Raw genomic sequence first — 25464 nt, 5'->3', positions numbered from 1 at the left:
GAGTAAGAGAATCCATCCCATCATATATATATATATATATATATATATATATATATATATATATATATATATATATATATTTATGAATAATTGTGCAAGTCCTATGTTAGAGTGCTTAGCTTGGGATTTCTTCCTGCTAATGTGACACGTTAAAAGGCAGTGTAAGGCTCCATTAGGTGTACCATAGAACTGAAGTAACATTTTTTTTCAAGGGGGGGGGTAGCAGACAGATGCAGCTATTATTCGGGCGTACACTTTATACACACACATGCATGGTGGGAGAACCGTCCCAACATAAAGCATTTCCATTATCAGACACAGCAGTGCATTATTCTGCGAATATCGAATAAAATATAAAGTACCAGACAAGAAAATGGAGTGTTCATATAGTCTGTGCTATAATGAGACACTAAGCAGCAGAATGTGCTTTATTGAAGCAAGATATTGCTGTTGCATAAAAGAGCTGAACTATGTGTACTTTCCAGTGAAAAACTAAATCCTGAAGTTTTGGAATCGTCACTAAAGAACTTGGCACCACTTTATTACCTGCTCCTACACCAAAGGTACCTTAGTCCCTTAAAACTACTGAAAAACAAAAGAGCAGCTTCTGGCAATTGCTTGTATTCCTGCACACACAAAATTCCCAGCTTTGCATTTTCCATCTCTGACCGTAACCGCCACAAACAATAAAAATGGGCCATCACTGCAATCTAACAGTAGGCTAAACTGAAAACACTTTATTATGGAAGAAAGCAGTACCCCTCACAGTCACAGACATAAATAGTTACTGCTCTTAAGCCTATTCCAATGATTATCTTACCCTGTGAATAAGGTTGAATGTGCCGGGGCTACATGTAATAGGGCTGACTAAAGAAAAGCCACGCGTGTTTGCATGTATTTGCATCTCTGGAGCACAAGCTGAGGGAGGAAAGCATTAGGAAACTGCCCATCTATTTTACCTCCCATCTATGCAGTTCATCGGTTATATCAAATACAATATAAATCCATCAGAAAGCATAAGAGACTCACACTTTGGATTCCAGTTTAGAATGAAAAACCATGCAATGTTAAGACACTGAATGAGTCCCTAATAAGAAAGTGCTTTTTGTGATATATAAGAACACAAACTTCAGCATTGCTTTACATCACATTAAAGACAAACAACTACCTATCATATGAGGTAATATTGCTGAGATGATGCAAACGTGGAAAATGCATAATGAAATCAGCCCTATTTATGTACCACATTAATCAACAAATACTCAAATAAGAGCGTTTTCTAGGCCCCTAATTGCTTCTTTATAGGTTCACATTAGACATCCACGGTACACAGCGGTTCACTGCCTGGCTGGGCAGATTCTACAATGGTCATCTTGGGCTTCTTGCGTGTTTCCTCCTATTAAAAATAAATACAATTTTTCATTAAAAATAATGTTTTGTCACACTGTAATTAAATCACTGAGAACAGATCAACTTTGATCAAAATACAGGGTGGTTGGATAACCAAGCTAACAAACTTCCCGACCATATTTAAATGACATGAAACAAATAGCCAATCAGAGCCCTTATTTAACACCCCCAGGACTTTCTTGTGGGGAAACCAGCAAATATACCAACAGTCTAGCATGGTTTCCTTTCAAGCTGTGGAATCAGGTGTGTGTGAAAAAATGTTTGATGTTTTCTACAGAAGCCCAACTGAATGAGATTCCCTTTTAAAGGACAAGTTCCGTGTAAAAATAAACTGAGCAAATAGATATAAAAATAAAAAAAATTTCTAATAAAGTTAGTTAGCCAAAAATGTAATCTATACAGGCTGGAGTGACTGGATGTCTAACAAAACAATATACCCTGCTTTTCAGCTCTCTAACTCTGAGTTAGTCAGCGACTTTAAGGGAGGGCCACATGGGACATATTGTTCAGTGAGTTTGCAATTGATCCTCAGCATTCAGCTCAGATTCAAAAGCAACAGTTATGACCCATGTGCCCCCCTCAAGTCACTGATTGGTTACTGCCTGGTAACCAATCAGTGGAAACCAAGAGAACTGGAAAGCAGGAAGCAGTGTTCTGGCTATTATGTCAGACATCCAGTCACTCGTCTTTATACATTACATTTTTATAGATTAACTATATTAGAAACATTTTTTATTTTGAACAGCCTATTTACCTAGTTTTAAATTTTACACTGAACAATTCCTATAAGTAATTCATAGTGATATACTGCAATAATTTTTTTTAGCAATGTCTGTTGGAAAAAGATAAGAGACAATACAATAACTTTGTAAAAGGTGTTTGCTTTTTAAATCGACATAACCCTCTGCCACAATAGCCATGTAAAACAACCCATGAGCAGGCATTTAAACTCACCCTCTCCTGTGCCAGTCTTCTCATCTCTTCCTGTAGCTTGTTCAAGATATGAAGATTTGGCTTATTCTTTTTGGCAAACTGCTGAAGTTCTATTACACTTTTATCAGCGGTTTCCTGTGAATAAAATAGGCTTGACTACAGAGATCTACAATGCAAAAAGCAGTCTAACTAAAAAGCAGGCTCACTAGTTATAGCACTAAAGTTCCCAGTGTCCCCCAAAAGCCAAATATGATGGTGAGAGACGGATTAGGGCAATTACACATGGTGCTATTTGTTGCGGCTATTAAACGCCAGAAAATACCCTGCCATAGATAATGATCAGAATGGCCTCTGCTAAAACACTCAAATTGGATAATCACGCCAAAAGTGCATGCATATTTGAGCAATTATGCAATTTGAGTGTTTTAGCAAAGCTAAAGTCTTGTGAAAAAATTAGGACACCCCATTAAATATTTAGTTCTTTATTAAGAAGTGTTCGATGTCTAATCTTGTTTTTATTTATCTCTGGAAAAGAAAGTGATTTAAATGCAGGTAAACAGCAAAAAATATCCTTGATTTACACAAGGAAGTGATTTAATTGCAGGTAAACAGCAAAAAACATCCTTTATTTACTCATTAAACAAAAGATATCAACAAAAATGTGTATTCTAATGGAGGAAAAAATTAGGACACCCTACCCCCTAATAGTTAGTGTTACCCCCTTTGGCTGAATTAACTGCAATGAGATGCTTCTAGTAGCAATCTATCAGTCTCTCACATCGGTCTGAGGAAAGTTTGCCCCACTCAATGCAGAATTCTTTGAGCTTTGAGATTTTGCATGTACAGCCAGTTTCAAGTCACCCCAGTGGCATAACTACAGGGGGAGCAGGAGGTGCAATTGGGCCAGGGCCCGCACCCCCGCAGGGCCCCCCGGCAGTCACGCTGGCTGGAGTCGGCTGCAGCGCCGCACGGACAAGGGTGGGGGCGGGGCCCGGCTGCACGGCCCGCCCCCAACTAGTTCCATCACTGGGTCACCCCACAGCATAACAATGGGATTTAAATCTGGGCTTTGACTCGGCCACTCCAGGACTCTCCATTTCTAAGTGTTCAGCCAGTCCTGTTTTGGAATGTTTTGGGTCATTGTTGTGTTGCAGGGTCCTGTATGCAAGGGTCCAGTTCAGCTTCAGTTTTAATTTTCTTACAGATGGTCTGACATGTTCCTCAAGCACCCTCTGATACACAGTATAATTCATGGTGAATTCTATGATGGTGAGCTGACCAGGTCCTGCAGCAGCAAAGCATCCCCAAACCATGACATTTCCACCTCCATGCGTCACAGTTGGTATGAGGTTCTTTTCCTGGAATGCTGTATTTGGTTTAAGCCAAACATGTCCTCTGTTCTGGTCTCCAAATAATTCAGTTTTACACTCATCTGTCCAACGAAAATTATTCCAAAAGTCCTGGTCTTTGTCTATGTTTTCTCTGGAAAAATTCAGTCTGGCCTTGATGTTTCTCTTAGACAGCAACGGTTTTCTTCTTGCACACCTCCCATGCAAGTTAAAGTTGTGCAGTCTCTTTCTGATTGTAGAGGCATGCACTTTCACATCAACAGTAGCAACAGCCTGCTGTAGGTCCCATGATGACATTTTAGGGCAGATACACACGCTGCTATTTCGGGAGATTAGTCGCCCAGCGAGAAGTCGCTTCTTCTTTGAGCGACTAATCTCCCCGAACTGCCTTCCCGCCGGATTACGATTCGTTTTCCGAAGTTGTCTCAGGTCTCAGGGGGAAACTTCTGCGACTTCGGAAAGCCAAAGTGTCATCCCGCTGTCGATTTAGATTCTAGCCGGCGGGAAGGCAGTTCTGGGAGATTAATCGCCTAAAAAAGAAGCAATTTGTCGCTGGGCGACTAATCTCCCAAAATAGCAGCGTGTGTCTCTGCCTTTAGGGTTTTTGAAGACATCTTGCAGTTTGCTCTCGGGGAGAACTTGTAGACTATTTTCCAGACAGTGAAATGGCTGATTTCAAATTATTTTGAGATCTTTTTAAATCCCTTACCAGACTAATAAACTGCTACAATCCTCTTTCTGAAGGCATCAGACAGCTCTTTTGATCTCACCATGGTTTTCACTCTCACCTCAAGAGTCAGGAGCACACCAAACTGTCTGAGGTTTAAATAGGGCAAACCTCCTTCAAAATGCTGAGTAACTATGTTCTGGAGATTATCTTGATGTAATTTGTGCACATATAATTATTGTGATGTTACTTGAATGGAATGCAGCCATCCTGCAGCTTGTGTTAACTGTAGGAAGAATGTTTGGTAAATGATTTCATGTTGGTTGGTATGGTCAGTTTTTTCCTTTTTTCATACCGTCAACTGTTTTGAAGAATTTGTCTCTTACCTGTTTCACTATCTTGCTGTTTTCCCTCCCATACATGCGCAGTAGGGACCCCCAATTCTTTACATGGGGATGAAGCAGTTGAAGTATTTTCTGAGATGCCAGCTGCTTTCCTACCCTCTTGTTCTTACCTAATTAAAAAACAAAAAATAGTACAGCATTAGCTGACAGTGCAGAAATTTATGCAGAAGAAGAATGACAGAATGATGTGAAGAGGCCTACATACAGGTATAGGATCTATTATCTATATAGTTCCAAATTATGGGAAGGCCATTGCCCATACACACTTTTTAAACCAAATAATTAAATTCTTTTTAAATCACCCCTTATCTGCAAAACCACAGGTCCTGAGCGTTCTTGATAACAGGTTCCATACTATCGCGAAAATGAACATTTAATAAAAACTCTTTCATACTGAAGTAAGAAACTTTCTAAATACAATCGATTAAAAATTCTGCATTGTTTCTGAAATAATCAAGTTAATTTTCACTATTCTTCTCTCAGCATCTGTTTCTCTTCATTATGTCTTCATCCAGCAGGTGGGTGTCAAATGAATGATACAATATATCTTACAGGGAGGGGGGGCTCCCTTTTCTAGCAGATGTATTAAAGAGCTCACTCAAATAACGGATTCCCGTACAAAAAAAATATAACAAAATAACTGCCTTTTGCACAAATTCTGCATATAGAGAGACAGGATTTCTGGTGATTTTAATAAAGTGAGCGCTAATACATCTTCTAGTCAAAAGGAGATCCCCTATAAGATATATTGGATCATTCATCTAATCAATCTGATGTTAGTAAGTGGGCTCCTTAAAAATTCAAGATGGTGGTGAGAGCAATGTTATGTTATGTTCATTATGTTATCTATATCTAAATAATATATCTATATCATATATCTAGATATATATCTATATCTATCTATCTATATCTATCTATATCTATCTATATCTATCTATATCTATCTATATCTATCTATATCTATATCTATCTATATCTATCTATATCTATCTATATCTATCTAGAGATAGATATATATATATATATATATAGATATATAGATATATAGATAGATACACAAAACTGGAGCACTCGTTATATAGCAACAACTGCCTGGGTGCAGAATTCAAAAAATTATGTAAACCAAATTGCTGTACAAAAAACGCACAACCAGGTCTTTTCAAAGGTGTTGGACACCTTTGAAAAGACCTGGTTGTGCGTTTTTTGTACAGCAATTTGGTTTAGATATATAGATATATAGATATATAGATATATAGATATATAGATATATATAGATATATAGATATATAGATATATATATATATATATATATATATATATGAGAAAGGATGTGTCTAAAGTACTCACACCAGCCCCGCACAGTGTGCTTTCCACAAGTCATGACATATTCGCTTTTCTGGTTCTTGCCAGGAATGACTTCAAACTTGATTGATGTGTCACCCATTCCATGATTTCTGGATAAAAAAAATACAACGATCAGTAATCTGAACTATATTTGCAGTATACCTAAACCAGAGTAAAGAAGTTAAATTTGAAATTAATTTACCTTTTAAGGCACTCGTGGAGAATTTGATACGGAGACAACAGTCCAGCTTTATTGGTCAACTCATACACACGTGAATCCTCAATACTGATATGGTTAAAATACTGTGCAACAAGAAAACAATATCAATTTAACATAGGTAAGCGAAGCCTGTACATGGGAGATCAATTATTATGAATATTCTGCTGCCAAACTTCAGATCGCTACCTGTTATGCCACTTCCATACGATAGAAAAGCAGAAAACAGCAAGAATTGAGCAATGTTAATACTGTAGGGAGCAAAGCGCAGGTAATATTCTGCTGTCCTTACCTCAAGTTCATCAGTGTCTTTGGGCTTTTCAATGCAAGTCTGCTTTACAAAATCTGGAATAAGGATTTCCAAAGTAGCACGAGCTAAAAATAATTAGTGATGTTTGATTTAGATATATTGGCAAGTATATTTGGTATCACATTCATGCTTCGTTCACTACAAACACGTTAGCATCACCACCAGTTACATACTGCTACACACATGTACAACACAGAACAAAATTGCAGCCAGGAGGCAATAAATTAAAAGTAAGCAGTAAACCCTAGGCCCACTCTAGAGGCCTCACTTCACTATTTTACTGAGCCTCTGTGAACCCAATGTCCCCAAGTTGAAGCTGGTGAAGACTTGACTACAACTGTACCTGCTCCTGGTCAGCAATTGCAGAGAAGGACAGCCGAGTACATACAGTACATACAAACTTAATTCACAGCATATATAGCATTCCACTCATGATAAAGTGATAAAATAAAAACTTAATGCACTTTCAAATATACAGTAACAATACATACAAAACATCTCCGGATACTGCTACATTACCAGCTTTATTCTTTGCTAGTTTTTTGCTGCTTGCTGTTCCAGTACCATATGTCACTCCATTAATAATTACAGATGCTCCAAAAGGCTCACTTGGGTTCTCTACAGATAAAGAAAACCATAATAAGTGGTGTACACCCTGGAAGATGCAAAATAATAAAAAATTGGAATTGTTCAGTGTAAAAATAAAAACTAGGTGAACAGATAGGCTGTGCAAAATAAAAAATGTTTCTAATATAGTTAGTTAGCCAAAAATGTAATGTATAAAGGCTGGAGTGACTTGATGTCTAACATAATAGCCAGAACACTACTTCCTGCTTTTCAGCTCTCTTCGTTTCTAGGCAGTAACCAATCAGCGACTTGAGGGGGAGGAGGGCACATGGGCCGCAACTGTTGCTTTTGAATCTGAGCTGAATGCTGAGGATCAATTGCAAACTCACTGAACAGTTATGTCCCATGTGGCCCACCTTCAAGTCTCTGACTGAGTCAGAGAGCTGAAAAGTAGTGTTCTGGCTATTATGTTAGACATCCAGTCACTCCCGCCGTTATACATTACATTTTTGGCTAACAGGTGCAGTAAGTTCATGTTTGTTTAGAATACAAAATACCGCAATTTCTAGCATTATTCTATTTTAGACTTTACTTGCCCTTTAAGTGGTCTTTCTGTCATTTGTATTGGGAATGATGTCCCCTATTGCAGCAGCCACTTTGGTTAGTGGCTATGGGCAAAATTAGGTTGTCCTTGTCCAAGTAAGGTAAATTAGGAGCAGGTATTCATAAGATTCACATGTGCTTATACGTTTTTTTACTACTGGAACAAAGACTAAGTGATACACTTACCACATTCAAAGAAATTGTAAACAGGGCGCACTTTCAGGACCCGTTGCATATATTCATGTAAGATGCATACTTCAGATTTTCCATTAGGGTTGATAACAAACTCTGAAAGACAAAGATTTTTAGAAACTGACCATAAAAACAAATCACTGTTGTCAAGGGGTAACTGCAAAGCCCATCTCACAATTGTTTCCATTTATTAAAATGATGAAAAATTGTTTTAATATTGGCAAGTGGATCACAAAGTGGTAGTGTTATATTGTGTCCCTCTTGCTAAATACTAATGAAATACTCTCAACAGTGAGCACATTACCTTTAAGGACACCTTACCAACAAACATTACAATCTGCTGACCTCCTCAAAATGGAGGTAAAACCATATAACCAGCTTTATTTGGACTTAAAATAACGGCTAAGAACTGCAGGAGAATTTCTCAGGTGTCCTCAGACCAATCACATGCTACAAGTCAGGTGCTGTTGCACGTGTCCAAATCTGGCTTTAATATCTGTTACATTGTTACTTGCAATCCAACATGGCTGCAAGCATTAAGCACGGCATGATGTAGTTTCATTTTACGCAACTCAGATTTTTGTTTCATGCTGAATGTGGAATGCACAAGACATAAGAAAGCACAATATTTGATCTCAACAGATTATATATTATAAAATGTAGGTTCATGTTTAGCAGGATGATTTTGTGGCATGGACAATATCCAACCAAAGTCCGCTATGACCAAATTTAACAAGAGCAATTTTAACAAGTTACGGGACAGAAGCAAATCTGCACCTATAAGATTGTCAAAAGTCAGCAATGCTCTCACTACATGGTACAGTTAAAGATTTTTAACTGTACCATTATACATTTTTTCACTTCCAATAATGTAGCACAATAGCTAAAACTAAATATTAACTGGCTTAATTAGCAAGTATGAGTTTACAACTATCCTGTGTGTGCTACAACTCTAAAAATGAACAATATGACAGCGTTTTGAACAGACTTTACACTCATTTTTTCTATACATATTAGTAAACCTTATTGGCATAGCTAATTCTAGAGACCACAATTTATTTGCATATGTATTCATATATAAGGGAGAAATAACTGCTCTGAAACCATAACTCCATCCAGTCAATTGAAACTGTGCCCTTCGCTGGTTAGATTCTAAAGGGCACAAAATGTTTTTTTTTTTTTAGAAAATTAAATGGGTTGTTCACATTTGAATTAACTTTTAGTATCATGTAGACAAGAGTGCTATTCGGAGACAATGCATTATGTTTTTTAGCTTTTTATTCAGCAGCTTGCCAGTTTGCAATCTCAGCAACCTGGTTGCTAGGGTCCAAAAAGCTTCAACTGAACTTAATTTCTGAGCTATTTAACAGTGGAAGCCAACTAATAAGGTACAATATACCAACACTATCCCCTGTGCTACAAGCACCATGACACCGGCAAAAGCCTTGTGATTCTGCAAATTTTCTCCTATCTCACTCTCCGTCAAGTTCAGTTGAAGGTACTATCCAAGCTGATCAACCGTTTCAGATACGTGTAGCTGAAACATGCCTTCGAGGCACAATTCCATGCTGAACATATCCCTTACTGAGGGATAGAAAACAGAGAAAACCAATCCCTAGTTTCAAATCTAGTCATTTATTTAAGCAAAATACCTTCTTCATTTGCCAATGTCAAACACAAGTAGCAAGCAATTTTGCCTGATATTATTAGGTATGGGACAAGTCCATGGGCTTATGTACAGTTTTTAATCTCTACAAGGGACAGGCTGATTCATTTTAAAATCCTTTACCATTACTACTACATGCCCATTAGACTGCACAGAGCATTTCCAGACACATCATCTTCCTATCTCTAAGGATATTGACCTAAAGTTCAGAGATTAACTGATCCCCACAATCACATCTGGACATCATACCTTATTTTTTTATGCCAAATGGCAATAGTTCTGCAATTGGCTGCGGCCAAAGTCCCCCCTCATTATCTTACTGGCTGGGCTTAGTTAACCAAGTACTTCTTAGCTACACTAAACTTGACAACTTAATTATAATATAATATGAATATGGGAGAGCTGGCGATAAGTGGAGATTTAATGGCTAACCAGGTTATTCCTTTGCCTGTAGGGTTCCAGACTGAAGACTGTATAGGACTGCTTTTACCTTGTTGAATGGACTGCGCACTGACTTACTTACAGTAACTTGTGACACTTGTAACACTGCCATCAACTAAATCAATACTAAGTTTGGTTTATATAATCCTACCCAGTAAATCAGATAGGTATAAGTTCATCCTCACTGAGTAGCAATGAAATACATTGGAGAACCCCAGCTCAGTTCACATAATGCCTAACCTTTCTTTGTAGGAGCATCTTGCACTGACAAGGTTATAAGTTTCTGATTAGCAGGCAATATAGGCCTTTCACATTCTGCCTGCTTGCGTTTCATTTCTCGGTTGAATTGTCTTCTTTCAGCCCATGTCCGGAATTTTTTAACAGTAACCTGTTCAAAATCAAATCTTTTTTCCAGATAGCTGCGGAAGTCCTCAAGATCTGTAAATACAGACACATTTCAACATGGTTTATTTTTTTGATTGTTACACACAGTAAGAACAAAACCATTAAGTGGATATTTAATTTTACAAAAGTAGTTCTGAAATATTTTCATTAAATGATAAACCTTAAAAATAAGTGAATGTAAAATTGATGAGAGTGCTATTCTAAGCTCTTTTGCTATGTACATTCATTTTTTTTTATTCCAAGATATTAAAGGATACATGTACTGTTAAAGGGATACGGACATGGGGAAAAAAATTTTTTTTCAAAATGAATCAGTTAAAAGTGCTGCTTCAGCAGAATTCTGCACTGAAATCCATTTCTCAAAACAGCAAACAGATTTTTTTAAATTCAATTTTGAAATCTGACATGGGACTAGACATATTGTCAATTTCCCAGCTGCCCCAAGTCATGTGACTTGTGCTCTGATAAACTTCAATCACTCTTTACTGCTGTACTGCAAGTTAGAGTGATATCATCCCCCTCCCTTTCCCCCCCAGCAGCCAAACAAAAGAACAATGGGAAGGTAACAAGATAGCAGCTCCCTAACACAAGATAACAGCTGCCTGGTAGAGCTAAGAATAGCACTCAATAGTAAAAGCCAAGTCCCACTGAGACTGATTCAGTTACATTAAGTAGGAGATATAACAGCCTGCCAGAAAGTAGTTCCATCCTAAAGTGCAGGCACAAGTCACATGACTGGGGGCAGCTGGGAAACTGAAAATATGTCTAGCCCCATGTCAGATTTCAAAATTGAATATAAAAAAATCTGTTTGCTCTTTTGAGAAATGGATTTCAGTGCAGAATTCTGCTGGAGAAGCACTAATAACTGATGTGTTTTGAAAAAAACATGTTTTCCCAGGACAGTATCCCTTTAACCAAATGTGGATGACTGCTGCATTATATCTTTATTGTGACTAGCCATGACATCTTTAAAAACCTATGAGTAGTATACAAGTGGTAGGATAGCATGAAACATATCCGGATATTCCATATAAGTTTAAAAATCTATTGTCAGGATTTTCTACTCACTAATGGATTCATCCTTGCACACTTCAACCTTCGCCTTGACTTGTCCAAGTGCTCCCTGGGCTACTTCACTCACAGACTCCCTCTCATCAGAAACAAAAGAATCAGCAGCAGTGGTGTCTGGCTCTTCAGAATTGTGACTTGTATCAGAGGACTTTGTGGAAGAAGACACTGAAACGAGGGCTGATGTGACATCATTGCTCTGCTCTTTGATATCATTATCCTTCATTTTTTTATAATGCAAGCAAGGAATGCTGCTGATTGGTGGGTCATGTTTCTGTAAAATTCAGAAAAAAATATTAAGGATTAATCCCTTCAACCAAGTTAGTAACATGTTTAACTTTGTCAGGAACAATTATATTCAGCCTGTGATTAGTTAATGGGAGATAAAGACACACAGTTAGATATTGAATAGGCCAGAAAGAGCAAATAGATCTTTTTAAATGATGGCATGCAGTGTTTGAAAAGTGTCTAAAGAGCTGCAATATTATGATTTTACAATGCATGCTACTCAGACTACTACTATCGCTTAGATCGTAGTTCTCAAAATGTGGGGTTGAGCCCCCTAAGGGGCCTGGAGCAGTAGTGTGTGTCTGTGTGTGTGTGTGTGGGGGGGGGGTCTCTCTTGAAGGCCTATTAGGGTACAATTTTGGAAATCTTTTTTATTTTCTGTACAGGTACTAGATACACGCGAGAGCCAATATTGAACTTAATTAGGGTGATCTTTGGGGTAAAACGCATTTGATTTTCGAAATATTCTTCTAACTGCAGCTGATAAACGAATGGACCTCTGAGAATGGCTTAAACTGAATGGATTCCAGTCTGACTTACCCTGGCAAATAGGGCTAATATGAATATTCCGTGTTTATAAGCAAAATATATTATTCCTAGATAGAATTCTAGTTTTAACCAACTTGCTCTTGTTCAGCCCTCCAATGAATGAAGACAAAGATGGAATAAATGCAATTAAGTGTCACACTGCCAGCATTGATATTTGAGGGGGGAAAAAAGATTTATTATTTTTTAACTGAATTTGCAAACGTGACACAACTGCATAATCAGACCATAATAAAATATGATTCAACTGAATATTACAGCTACAATAGTTTACCCTTATGCTTCCAGTGCCCAGGAAATAAGGTCTGGACCAGGTGACTACTCTGGTTTCTCGATGCAAGTAGACAGGTAGGCCTGAGTTGTGGAATGTCATGATCCATCCATCAGGTAATGGTTCTGTGGGTGGGCGGCCTCGACCTCAAAGATTGAAACAGATATATTAAAGGAGACATATCGCATGAAAACAAAAATGTGCCAGTGCATTATATACTCCTATAAATATAGACTGTGCTTAGAAAAGTAATGCTTTGGGCTGATGTGTTGACAATTTCTCCAAAAACCTTACTAGTCCAACCCATCTTTTCCACTTCCTTCTGCCTCCTTTCCCAGGCTGCGCAGGGAATGCAGACACTCAGCACACTGCACTATAGGATAAGAACCAATCAGCAGTTAGGCTGACCTGACAGGGAACTGAATCCTGTCTCTGCATGGCTGTGTTTGCCTACAGTACTTCTGGCAGGGACCATTCAAACACACCCACCCTTAATTTGAAACAAGGTGAACTATCTGAAAGCAAATGAACTGGAAAAAGTGTTGGAATGTGAACAACCCCTGTAATGTTTGCCAGGAAATATGAGTTATTCCTAGACACTAAGGGGCAAATTAATTACGGTTCAAGTTGTGTTTTCCACAAAAAATATTAGTTTAAAAACACAAAAAAAAACTAAAATTTTCCCAGACTTATACCCCAACCCTGGAAATCACTCAAATCCCATAATACACCATCTAAAAAACTGTCAAGGTCATGTAGGAGTCAAAGTCAGAGGTCCTTTAAACCATTTGTAGTTGTTAAAAGTCTTCATGATGTTTTTAACTTTAACTCAAAAACTTTTTCAATTTGATCAGTTCAAGTTTTTCTTCACTGACAATTAGATGAATTGAGTTTTAGGGTTGTCAACTTCAACTTGCTGATTTCAGTTTCATCTTAAATGAGTAACTGTCAGGGGCCTATCGGATCCTAGCGGAGAAGTCTGGACCAAGGAGGAAGCTTAGGGGTTAATTCCAAGATAACGGTATCCAAAGGGGTCAGGCATAAGCGTAGTCAAGTTCTGGCAAGAGTTAAATAGGCAGGCAGCAAGTATCAGAGTCAGGGTCTTAGCAGTGGGTCAGGAATCTAAAAATTAGGAACACAAGACAGCAATTGCTATTATCGGGCATTGAACCCGTGACCTCAGAGTCCTCCTATTTAAAATTTTCCCGTCTGGCGCGTCCCATGGGGGTGCCGCCATCTTGGATGCTTGTTGAGTGAGCTATAGCCCTTAGGCACACACACAACGCTTGTCAACCTTACAAAACTTACAGGAAAATACAGAGCCAAAAAATAATCTTGCCCATTTGAGCAGGTTCTCACGTCATCTATGTCAGAACTGTCAAAATCAACGATGGCTACCTGGTATGGCATAGTCACCCTCTCTCTCTCCAGAATAGACCTGACCTTCTCCATGTGATTAGGAAAGTGAAATGAAATTCAGGTAGCCATACTAGGGCTGACTTTGGACAATATTAAGATGGCATACAGGACAATTCAATAGCTGTAATTTGTACATCCATACAAACAGTAGTAATATGTTCATCCTCCAGGTAATCAGAATGACCATATAGGAATGGAAGGTGACAGAGACCTGAGGTGTTTTACACTTACAAGATACCAATGCCTCATCCATGTGAAAATTTATATTATATATACAGTAGAAGGTCAAAGTCCATCAACCAACAAAACCTGAAACCCTTTGGGACAACAGTGAAACCAACGCCTTAACCTTTCTTCCCATGTCACTAGACCGCGGTACGAAAAAACACTGACCACATATGACACAATTGTTTAAATGGGTTGTTCAGATTCCAAACACTTTTTTTTCCAGTTCAGTTGTTTTCAGATTGTTCACCAGAAATAAAGAATTTTTCAATCACTTGACTGTTTATCCAAAATAGAAGTTTAAAGGGGAACGCCACAAAAACATAACTTAAGCTTTTTGAAAAGCAAACATAATTTCAAGCAACTGTGCAATATACGTCAATTAAAAAATATGCAGACTTTTCGTGATTTTTAATGGTTTATGACAGTTCCCTAAGCCTAGACCCCTGCTCTTCTGCTGATCTTTCTGACTACTTTGCTGAGCTGACTGAGTACTATTACTTGTATCAACAGCCAGCTCTCCTTAGACTGCATCCTCCAAACCCCAACATCAGTGCAAATCTGGGATCTCACAAATAAAAGAAGCTTTTTTCAAAAATTTTTGTAGAAGCAGTATGTGGAGTGTGCCTAGGTTCTATTTTGTTTTGAGTATAAGAAGGCTTTTTGTTTGCAGCAGGGCCTACATGGAGCACCTCCAGTGAGTTATTAAGTTTAAAGTATTTTGATTATGCGGAACAGGTTTTGCGGGGACTACAGCAGACACAGCAGGTAGGTGGGGGCCACAGAAGGGGGGCCGCGGGCCGCATGTGGCCCATCAGTTGGACAGCCCTGAACTAAAGTGTCCGTTTAGAACAGTTTACAGAGTCAGTGCCCCCTCCAATCCCTTCTCTGAGCTGGCTTAGAAAATATTTATTTCTGGTGAAGTATTTTAAACCAACTGAACTGAAAAAAGTGTTGGAAGGTGAACAACCCCTTTACCACACTGTGTACCACTTAATTCGATTGAAAAATAGCCATAACTTACTTTTCAGCACTGTTTTTATTTTGGTCACCATGGGCTGAACACTTGACTCTCCATCTGATTGGTGATCACTATCAATATCATATTTCTCATCTATTCTTCTCTTTTTGGGGGTGTGAAGGGACTCTTCCAGAAGTGCATCCACATCATTATCAAATTCATCCTGTAAGAGAAATGATCAGGAACATCCCCAAATCCATCGGTGTGGGGAAACAGAACCCCTTCCTCTTATCCCTTGCAAAGACATAATTAAAGCAACAGTAACACCAAAAAATGAAAGTGTTTTAAAGTAATGAAAATATCATGCACTGTTGCCCTGCACTGGTTAAACGGATGTGTTTGCTTCAGAAACACTACTATAGTTCATATAAACAAGCTGCTGTGTAGCAATGGAGGAAATTGAAAAAAGGCTATATGGCACAGGTTAAATATTGGATAACACCATTATGTGCTATCTGCTGTGTAACTTGAGTCTTTTCTCATTTGAATGGCTGCCCCCTGGGATAAAATATTTGTTTCAAAATCTGAAAGGCAGCAAGTCGGTCACCACTGATTTCAGCTCTCTCAACTGGAAGCTGCAGTTGCTGTGAAACTCAAAAAGTAAAATAAAAATAGAATCCAAATGCTACACAATGTACAGAATGAAAGAATTAGGCAACAAATGTATGTTTTGTAACCATTAACATCTACACCGCCTAGGTTGTGCTCCCACAATGCACTTGTAATCATGTTCAGAAACATACCTCATAGCTGTATATCAGGGCTTCTTCATCAATCTTCTCTCTCTGGAGAATGGATTCCGATACAAATTCTGCTCCATCTTCATCGACATCCATAACATTTTCGGTAAAATCTTCAAGTTCATCCAGAACAGCATATTCTACTTTCTTCTCCTGTTCAATTTCAGGCTCATAGTTTTTCTTAAGTGTAATTTCAATACTATCTGTAACATTACCATTACTACTACCAGCAAAAGGACAAACATACATATCTCCATTTACACTGTTCATATTGCTACCTCCATGTAGGGAACCCTCACATTCCAATCCAGTGTACAGAACATGTCTGTCTTTGCTTCTGCAACTCTCTGTAAAGCTTACACTAACCTTAACATCCTTAAGCAACTTAAGATCGGGGGTAAACCTTTTATTAGACGGTGCATGACGGGCTGTTCTTGGACTTTGGTCACTGTGAAAGGGATCAAGAACTGTACGATGACTCTTGTAGGAAGTTGACCCTTTAGTGAAAAGCTGTAACCCGTTGTTTTGTTGCAGGTCCCCAGCTGGGGTTTGTGACTGTCCATCACCACCAGAGCCAACGTCCATTACCTCTGCGTCACTGGACGTTTGCAGGGGAGGTGGTGGAGGCTCTTCTTCTGGCGGCAGAGGTGGGGGAGATGCTGGATTCATTTCTGTCACGTCATGTCCATTTACCTCTGGGAAAGGGGCTACTTCCTCACACTCCTCCATAATTAATACTACAGACAACAAAATAGCTAATTTACAAATGTAACTATAACCCTAGCATGCAAGTGCCCAGCAATGTGACTGTACCACGTTACAATCAGTAGGTAACACTGATGATTTTGTTAAGCTGACTACATTGCTCTTTTCATTAATGTAGACAGCCTTCAGAAATACTGTCTCTATTACTGGAAATCACAATGTATTCAGCTTAATGAGAGCAAGCACCAGGCATCAGGCTTCATGGATCCAGACCTTCATGTCTACCTGCAACAAGAAAAGAAAAGAAACAAACAATGGGGAGAGGGTTGCAGTTTCTTATACATACACACAATAAACTAATGTAAATTGCACTGCAGTTTTATTTATCAGCAAACTGTCACTATAATAAGGAACATGGAAAATGCCATTGTACAGGGAATCTCTAGCCCTAAACAACGAAGGCCTCATTAAAAAGAAGAGAAAATATACATCAAATCAGAGCCGCCATGGGTTGGACAGACCTTCCAGACCTGGGGGGGGTTTTAAGTCTTACGGGGTTACCGTGCACTTACTTGGAATACCGGGCCCCCTGCTGTCTGTGAGCGGCAGATTTCAGAAGGGCTTTTAGGACTGAACTCCATGGAATGATAGGAAAAGATTCATCAAGCGGCGACAAAACACATGCAACGTGTCAGACGTGCCGAATATAACTGATCGAGAAATCGCAGGTACAAACTACACACGGATGAAGATGCAGCGTGTGGCATTCACATCAGACAGTAGTGTCGGATACTTGTAATTCCTCAATCAGCCCATTATATTCGGCATGTCCGACACGTCGCATGCATTTCAGGGCCGTGCGACATCTTTCACTATCGTTCTGTGGGGACTGAAACTGCTGTGACAAAACCAGACAGTACGGAGAGCTGTATAGGAAAAAGAACATTCAAGGACCTGAGCTGCCGTCCTCCCTTCCCAAGTCTGCAGATCACTGACAGCAGGGGACCCCCCTACTTCAAGTTAGTGCAGACTCGCCAACAGTCTCGCCTTTCCTGACACAGCCCGCAGTCCCGGATCGCTACTTACACCTCCCGCAAAGATGCTAACTAAAGGCTCTTAGCCACAAGTCTCATCACACAAGACTATGTCAATATTACATGTATCGAAATGACTTTTACGTAGTCCCCTTATAGGCGTGGCAGTGGAAGTTACTAGTAAATCACTGTAGGATGCCAATATAGTTTTCCTATGTTCGCACTTTCTACTTCTGTATAATAAAATAAAAGGAAATAAAGACTTTGTTTCTTATTGCACGTTTGTTGAACATTAAGTCAGTTACAGTAACAAATTTTACAATCTCACAGAGCTGTATAATAAAAACCCTGTATGCTTACATAATGTCTTAATCACAGGTAACATTTATCTTGAAGAGTCTGTGACACCCAGATTAATACTTCTGTTAACCAAAAAGAAACAAAAGCAAATATTAAAGGAACAGTAACACCAAAAAACTTAAGTCTTTTTAAGTAATGAAAAATTCAAGTACTGTTGCCCTGCACAGGTAAACCTGATCTATTTACTTCAGAAACACTACTATAGTTCATATAAACAAGCTGCTGTGTAGCAATGGCAGAAAATTAAAAAAGGCTATATGTCACAGGTTAAATAGTGGATAACACATAAAACACCATTTTGTTCTACAGAGTTTATCTGCTATCTGCTGTGTAATCTGAGCCTTTTTCTCCTTTGAATGGCTGCCCCCATTGCTACACAGCAGTTTATTTATATAAACAATAGTAGTGTTTCTGAAGCAAACGACAGTTTTACCAGTGCACGGCTACACTGCATTATATTTTCATTACTTTAAAACACTTTCATTTTTTGGAGTTGCTGTTCTTTTACGTCCTGTTTAAAAAAAGAAAAGAGCTGAATCGACTGACAACCTATTCATAACACAATATTTATTAAGTTTGTATATAAACCTTCTATCCTATTCTAGTATTAGCTAAACAATTTGTCTTATTTCCAAAAATCACATACATTTTTTGTTTGTTATTGAAATGTTTGCTTAGATCTCCTGCACTGAACAGCCACAAAAAGATACAACGTTTCTAAAACTTAATTAAATAAGAGGCTTTTGGCAGAGAACCCAGAATACGTGGCAGCTGCACTTAGATACATTTGTAACGATTTATGATAAGCAAAGATACAATTGTAACTATTTAAGCAGGTCTCTTGGGGAAACCGAGACTCGCAGCTTAAAGGACAATCCAACTTCATTAGCAAAACTGTAATAACATAAAACCTCCAGAAATTTGTTCAAACTTTCCACAGCCGGACAAATTTTGTAAAATTAATGTGATATTTAGGGGGTGTGTACGGCAAAGGATTCACTGGCACACGGGTAATGCTGGCAGGGTGATACCCTTGATTTAAATTTATTTAATGCAGCATGCAACGTTTCGGGGGTGTCCCCCTTTATCAAGCATACACCCCCGAAACGTTGCATGCTGCATTAAATAAATTTAAAGCAAGGGTATCACCCCGCCAGCATTACCCGTGTGCCAGTGAATCCTTTGTCGTATACATTGTATAGGTGGCCGATACCTATCTCACCGTGCACCGGGGCTTCGCATTTGGAGGACTAGGGAGTGCGTCTGTATTGAACTTTTCCATATTTAGGGGGTGTGGCCATAACATGGGCATGGTCAAAACATTTTCTTATTCAAATCTTTTTGTTCCTCTTTCTATCTTCCAAATGTTGAAAAGTATGAAATTGTACTAATTAGACATCTGTTATTCATCTGAGGCCTCTTGTGCTCTAATAGTCTTTCCAGTGGTACCAAACTGGATAATAGTCATTCTACTTATTGTGACGTGAAGCTGTCAGCTCCTCCATTAGACATTTCATTTATTGCTTTACACCATCTCTCAACAACTGTGGGTGGGTTGTTTCTCCAATGCAGGGGAATCATTGCTTTAGTTTTTAATAGCTGGAGCAGTAGTTCCCTCTTAGTAGGGTACAACGCTACGAATATGTTGGTATTTTGTTAAGGAAAAAGGAAAGGTTAAAACTAAGTAAGCCTTATCAGAAAGGTCCACCTAAATATACCAGTAAACCCCCATAGTAATGTTGCTCTGAGTCCCCTGTCAAAAGAAACACTGCATTTCTTTCCTTCTATTGTGTACACATGGGCTTATGTATCAGACTCCCTGCCTTCAGCTTAAACCTCCTTGCCCCGGGCGTGAGCATGCTCAGTTTGCTCCTCTTCCCCCCCCCCTCTTCTCTGCTGTAATCTGAGCCCAGAGCTATAAATCAGCAGGGAGACACTCAGGCAGGAAGTGATGTCATACCAAGCTAATACTGCAGCTGCTATCATAAACAAACAGATTCTAGAGCTTTTTACTCAGGTATGGCTAAACATTCTACAGAATAAATATAGCATTCTAGCTTGCACTATTGCAGCTAATCTACTGGCAATAAAATGCCTCCATAGCTTTCCTTCTCCTTTAATACTAATAAAAGAGTCCTAGTGTTCAAACTGTTGTAGAAGTAGGACCATTAAAGGGTTTATTGTTACCTTAAACCTACTGGGGTTAGATATCAGCAAAATAGTAATTTATAATAAAATTCTTGATATTTATTACCAATAGAAAACTTTGGGGCACATTTACTAAAACTCAAATAAATCAAATTTTTTTTATGAAAACAAATTGGACCAAACTCCCTTCCACGTTTTTAACTTAATTTTATCAATTTTTCTCGACAAAATCAAGATTTTATCGAGTTTTCGCTGCAAAAACAACTTTTTTGGTTTTATTGGACAAAAAACACAGATTTTTCAGATCATCCAGCACAGATCACATTGTCAAGAAACTTCAGGGACATCTGCCATTGGCTTCTACATGACCTTGACAGGTTTGCGTATTTTTGGACTCCGATTTTTAGCAGCTTTGGGGTATGGTAAATCTCCACATACTCTTTGGCGCGATAGCTAAGCTGCCTGCACCATGGCCGCAAAGACCAGAGTTCAAAGCGCTTTTAAAACAATCTAATAAAGTCTAGTTGGCTGTGCTCTGGAGTTTGAAATGAAAAAGTGCTTCAAGAGGCATTGTGAGTCCTGTTTGGGAGTTTATCCATCCTCTTCACTTATGGTTTATTATGTTTAAACATGTTTTTTTTTGTCAGTTTCTGGATTGGTGGTAGCAGAGCTCTACAAGGTTTAACAAATAGCAATGCCAAGCATAGGGTTTATTTGAAGGTCCCAGTATTTTTGGGCAAACAAGGGGCAGAACAACGGCTAATTTATGAAAAAACAATGGGTGAAATTGGCCAATAGTAATCTTTCACTCTTTGATTCGTCTGGTATATTTAAAAAGCATTGACTTCTACATGACCACCACAGATTTGAGATGGAGTGTTTTTTTAAGTCAGATTTTTAGCAGCTTTTTTTTATATTGAAATCCATTTGACTCATATTGCCCAAATTACATTCCAATTTAGTTAATTTTTATACCAGTGAGAAAATTGTGTTTGTGTAAATTCTTACATCAAGGGACAATAATATCAATTAACATTTTTCACACCTACCAACAGTAAGCAATATAAACAAGTAAAAAAAAAACATTAGCCTTTCAATAATGATCCTTGAGATTTGACTACTCCCTTCAGTGTATTTTACGGATTTGGATTTGCTGGACTTCATACAAACACCACATATGTGTCGCTACAATTGCTGAAATGTGCCACAAAAAAGGCTTGGCGAACATAATAGCAGCACATCTGAGGTATAATCTGAAATAATATTGCTACATATTAAAATCCTATAGGGTGTGAAATGATGCAGTTGATATCTGCTCTGGCAGGTTTAATATACTTAATTCAAGTCTAATAATGTAAATAGGAAAAACATCTAGTACTGTAAGAAAAGAATTCTTTATATATACTGTATAGGCATATGCATTTAGTACAATACATGTGCTCATCCATACAAACACCCAGCACTTATTCCCATTTGCTCCCATTTCGGCTCAAGTTATAAGGAGCAGCCCCGTACTTTATACATGCCTCAATCTGCTGTACAGTACAGTCTAACTTTACATCTTGCTCTTGATATTGGGCCAATTAAATGGGCAGTACATATCCTCTTTAACATGAACTGATTGAATAGGGCTTGTGCTAAAAAAATTGTTTTTGGTTATTCATTAAGTTAAGAAATATTTATGTTTTTTGCACAAAATAAGAAAATTAAACCAGTCATACTGTATTACTTCCTGTCAATTACTGTTCTCCCAAGAAGAAGAGAAGCTGATAAAACTTATTGCCAGTCAAACTTAAGCCTTCATATTTCAAAGGCTACAGCTTGGGGAAGGGTGGGGTTTGTTTGTTTATTCAGAGCTACTTATTCATCATCAAATTTCCCTGTTTATGTTCTGATAATCTTCCAAAAATGTATAAGCAATTGGCATATATGTTCAACTTCTCTCAGTGCAGTATGCCTAGTCTCTTAGTTAGTTGAGGCATGCAGATTCTGAGCGATATATTTATATTATGTGCAGGAAAGTGCAGTTATTCAATAGATTAATCTATATCGGTTACATGGCTGCGTGTAATAAGGTCCAGTTGTGGACACTTACATGCATTAATAATGATTTTATGACATTTTGAGGTAAAAGTCTTAACTCTGGTGGAGTTTTTCCAGGAGGTAGATTAAACCCTTAGGGTAGAACTACACAAGCCCTTTTACCTGTAATAGTATCCATTCCGCCACGTTGGATGTGCTAAATCTAAGGTAAGTAATAGGAATGTCTGACGTTGTTGCTGTGTGCTTCTGACACAACACGACTGTCGGATGAAGACGCAACATGCAGTGTTCACATCTGATCGTATCGGATGCATGCAGCGACGTCGACATTCCTATTAATTACCTTAGATTCGGCGCATCCAACGAGACACCTGCGATTCATCTCATTGCGTCGGAATGAATGGTATCACACAAAATCGCCAGTGGAGTTCTACCTTTATACAGGGGTAGTAAAAAAGTAACTCTAGGAAGCACCCTTACTTTAAAGGAACAGTAACATAACAGAAATTGTTTTAAAGTAATAGAAATATAATGCAGTGTTGCCCTGCACTGCTAAAACTGCTGTGTTTGCTTCAGGAACACTACTATAGTTTATATAAACTGCTGTTTAGCAATAGGGGCAGCGAGAAAAGGCTCAGGTTACACAGCAGATAAGCTCTGTAGAACATAACGGTGTTATCTGTTATCCACTATTAAACCTGTGCCTTTTTTTAAAATTTCTGCCATTGCTGCACAGCAGCTTGTTTATATGAACTATAGTAGTGTTTCTGAAGCAAACAGATCAGTTTTACCAGTGCAGGGCAACACTACATTGTATTTGTATTACTTTAAAACACTTTAATTTTGTTGGTGTTACTGTTCCTATAACTAAAGTATAAGGCCTAATGCCAAGGTAATGTGTTGCATAAAAACGTTTCAAGAATTTTCTATTCTTAAATTTGCTTTAGGCGTGTGTGCATCATGTCAAACAACTGCTTTGGATCTGGACCCATCTGTTGGTCAGATTTTAGCAGCATTCATATCTGGTCCAACTGCAATCACAGCTGCATATAAAAATTACAAGGTGACTGATGGAAATCTGAGTCATGCAGCTGCTCTGGTGTGGCTAAACTTGCAGCCTTTACAAGAGAGCAAATTCTTTGTAATCAGGCCAGGATGCACTGTGAATAAATCCACATACTTATTAAATACATGGAGGCCACATACTGTCCAGTTTACAAATGACCAGAGCAAAAGCATCCTGTAAAGACCGGCGAGCAAGGGGGAGGAGTATAGGACTTGCCATACCTTCGTGTCGGCCATCTAGCAGAGGATGGAGGCACAACGCCGTGCGTGCCTAATACTCCTGCACTCTACGCCGCTTCACTGCGTGCCCTCCTTCAAGATGGCTTCTCGTGGATTTTTCTATCCCCAACGTCACATCCGCTCCCCTCTGTAATACTGTGGAACCCAAGTAACAAAAGTAAAAATCCGCTTACATTGGTCATACAGTGATATTCACCGGCTATTTGTCACATTTTAATACTGAAATACCGTCTCAGAAGAAAGAACTACAAGTACTGCCAGATTATGCAGCAACCAAAGCACTTCCTGGTGCTAGCTGCATGGCGGATGTTAGTTTCAGCTTCCGTTTACGTCACCAGCATGGCAGCGCCTGTGTAAATGCCCAGTGCTGGAGTTTTATGTGTCATAGTTATATTCTATAGACAAAGCTAGTCTTGGCGCTACTGTGAAAGCTTTCGTACTCTTATAATCTCTTTGTTTCCATTGAGAATAAAAATATAATTACATTGCCTTTCATGCCGTCTCCATACTCATTCAAGTAACTTTAAAATGTTAAGTAATGTATATTGGAAGGCTCCGTTTTCTCTCATTGTGCAAAAAAAAAAAAGTAAAAAAGTTTTTTTTGCCTGGAGTACCCTTTTAAGGTCCTGATCTGTCTGTAGTAAAGTGTTTATAGAAAGTCAATTTCCTAGTCCTGAGCTGCCTGCCTGTGGTGAAAAATATATACAAATTATCCTGTACCTTGAGCCTTCTGCTTGTGCACAACCACCTGTCTGGGATTCATCTTAAATGTCTATATCAGAAGTTATTTTGTAAATAGTAATATATTTTCATAAAACCATGAATCTGTTATGGTTAGTAAATCACAAAAGTTTATGTCCCTTTAGTCAATGGCACATATGCAATTTAGATTTTTTTTTTAATGAAACATATATTCTTGTATTAAAAATATATATTTCTCTTCTGAGAATTTTTGCAATAAATTTGTTTTTGCTCATTTTCAAGATTAGGGAAATATTAAACTGCTAATATAATAATCTTGAAACAGCAAGCCCACCTGCTTTTTTTCCAGAAAAGGTAGCAACCCTACCTACTGGTCAGTTCCAGACTGTGATACAGTCTGCAGAAAACTTTAGAAGAAAAACTGGTAACTCTTCATGATATTACTCTGCTTAGGAAACACATGAGAACCCTGATCACATTTCTTATGTCTTTCCTAAGTAGAGCAATATCAGAAGAGGTCTCTGTCACACACTTTTCTCTCAACTGCATAACTGTTGGAAGAACTGACCAGCAGGTGGCAGCATTGTTTCCATTTCTTAATATTAGCAGTCTGGGTAATGTTAAAGTATGAAAGTTTTATAGTTGCTTTAAGTATTCTTTTATATAGTTTTAAATTTTTTATTGCAATAGTTAGGGATATAAACGACATTGTGGTTGAATCACTGGGGTGGAGTCAGGCTGTTAGACATCCCCCAGTGATCATATTTGCCTTCTTCAGACCCCAGTCTGGCAATTCTCTTCATCCAAAAATTTACTGGCTTGGAGTCCTTTTCTTATCAACAGCTTGCTGCCATACTCTTTTAGTAACCAGAATGGCAGAGAGTTTCCTGCAAAGTGTATGGTGACATGCAGGAGGAGTTGGAGACAACATGCAGGTCCATTGAGGTGGGGGGGGGGAGTAAAAGAGTGACATTAGATATAATATGTATAGGAATGTAATACACGGAGTGCCAAAAAATAAAAACACTGAGATGTGAAAAGCAGGGGGAGAGTGCACCAATACCAAGGAAACAAGGAGAGG

General features: G+C 38.5%; 1 protein-coding gene across 4 annotated transcripts; it reads right to left on the bottom strand.

The window, feature by feature from the left end:
- Nucleotides 1-714: 714 nt before the first annotated feature.
- Nucleotides 715-24028, bottom strand: dgcr8.L (DGCR8 microprocessor complex subunit L homeolog). 4 transcript variants are annotated; one of them, XM_041579680.1, is made up of 16 exons: nucleotides 23910-24027; nucleotides 23664-23816; nucleotides 18186-18247; nucleotides 16090-17076; nucleotides 15350-15509; nucleotides 12685-12827; nucleotides 11577-11850; nucleotides 10344-10541; nucleotides 7991-8092; nucleotides 7154-7252; nucleotides 6617-6699; nucleotides 6310-6410; nucleotides 6111-6217; nucleotides 4746-4873; nucleotides 2365-2478; nucleotides 715-1396 (listed from the first exon to the last, which is right to left on the bottom strand). In XM_041579680.1, exons 4-16 carry the CDS (start codon nucleotides 16813-16815, stop codon nucleotides 1313-1315), a joined length of 2319 nt encoding a protein of 772 aa, XP_041435614.1. In that variant the 5' UTR covers nucleotides 16816-17076; nucleotides 18186-18247; nucleotides 23664-23816; nucleotides 23910-24027; the 3' UTR covers nucleotides 715-1312.
- Nucleotides 24029-25464: the final 1436 nt, after the last annotated feature.

This window comes from Xenopus laevis, chromosome 1L (assembly GCF_017654675.1).
Source record: "Xenopus laevis strain J_2021 chromosome 1L, Xenopus_laevis_v10.1, whole genome shotgun sequence".
Classification (NCBI taxonomy): domain Eukaryota; kingdom Metazoa; phylum Chordata; class Amphibia; order Anura; family Pipidae; genus Xenopus; species Xenopus laevis.
This window is presented reverse-complemented; position numbering and strand designations above follow the sequence as displayed.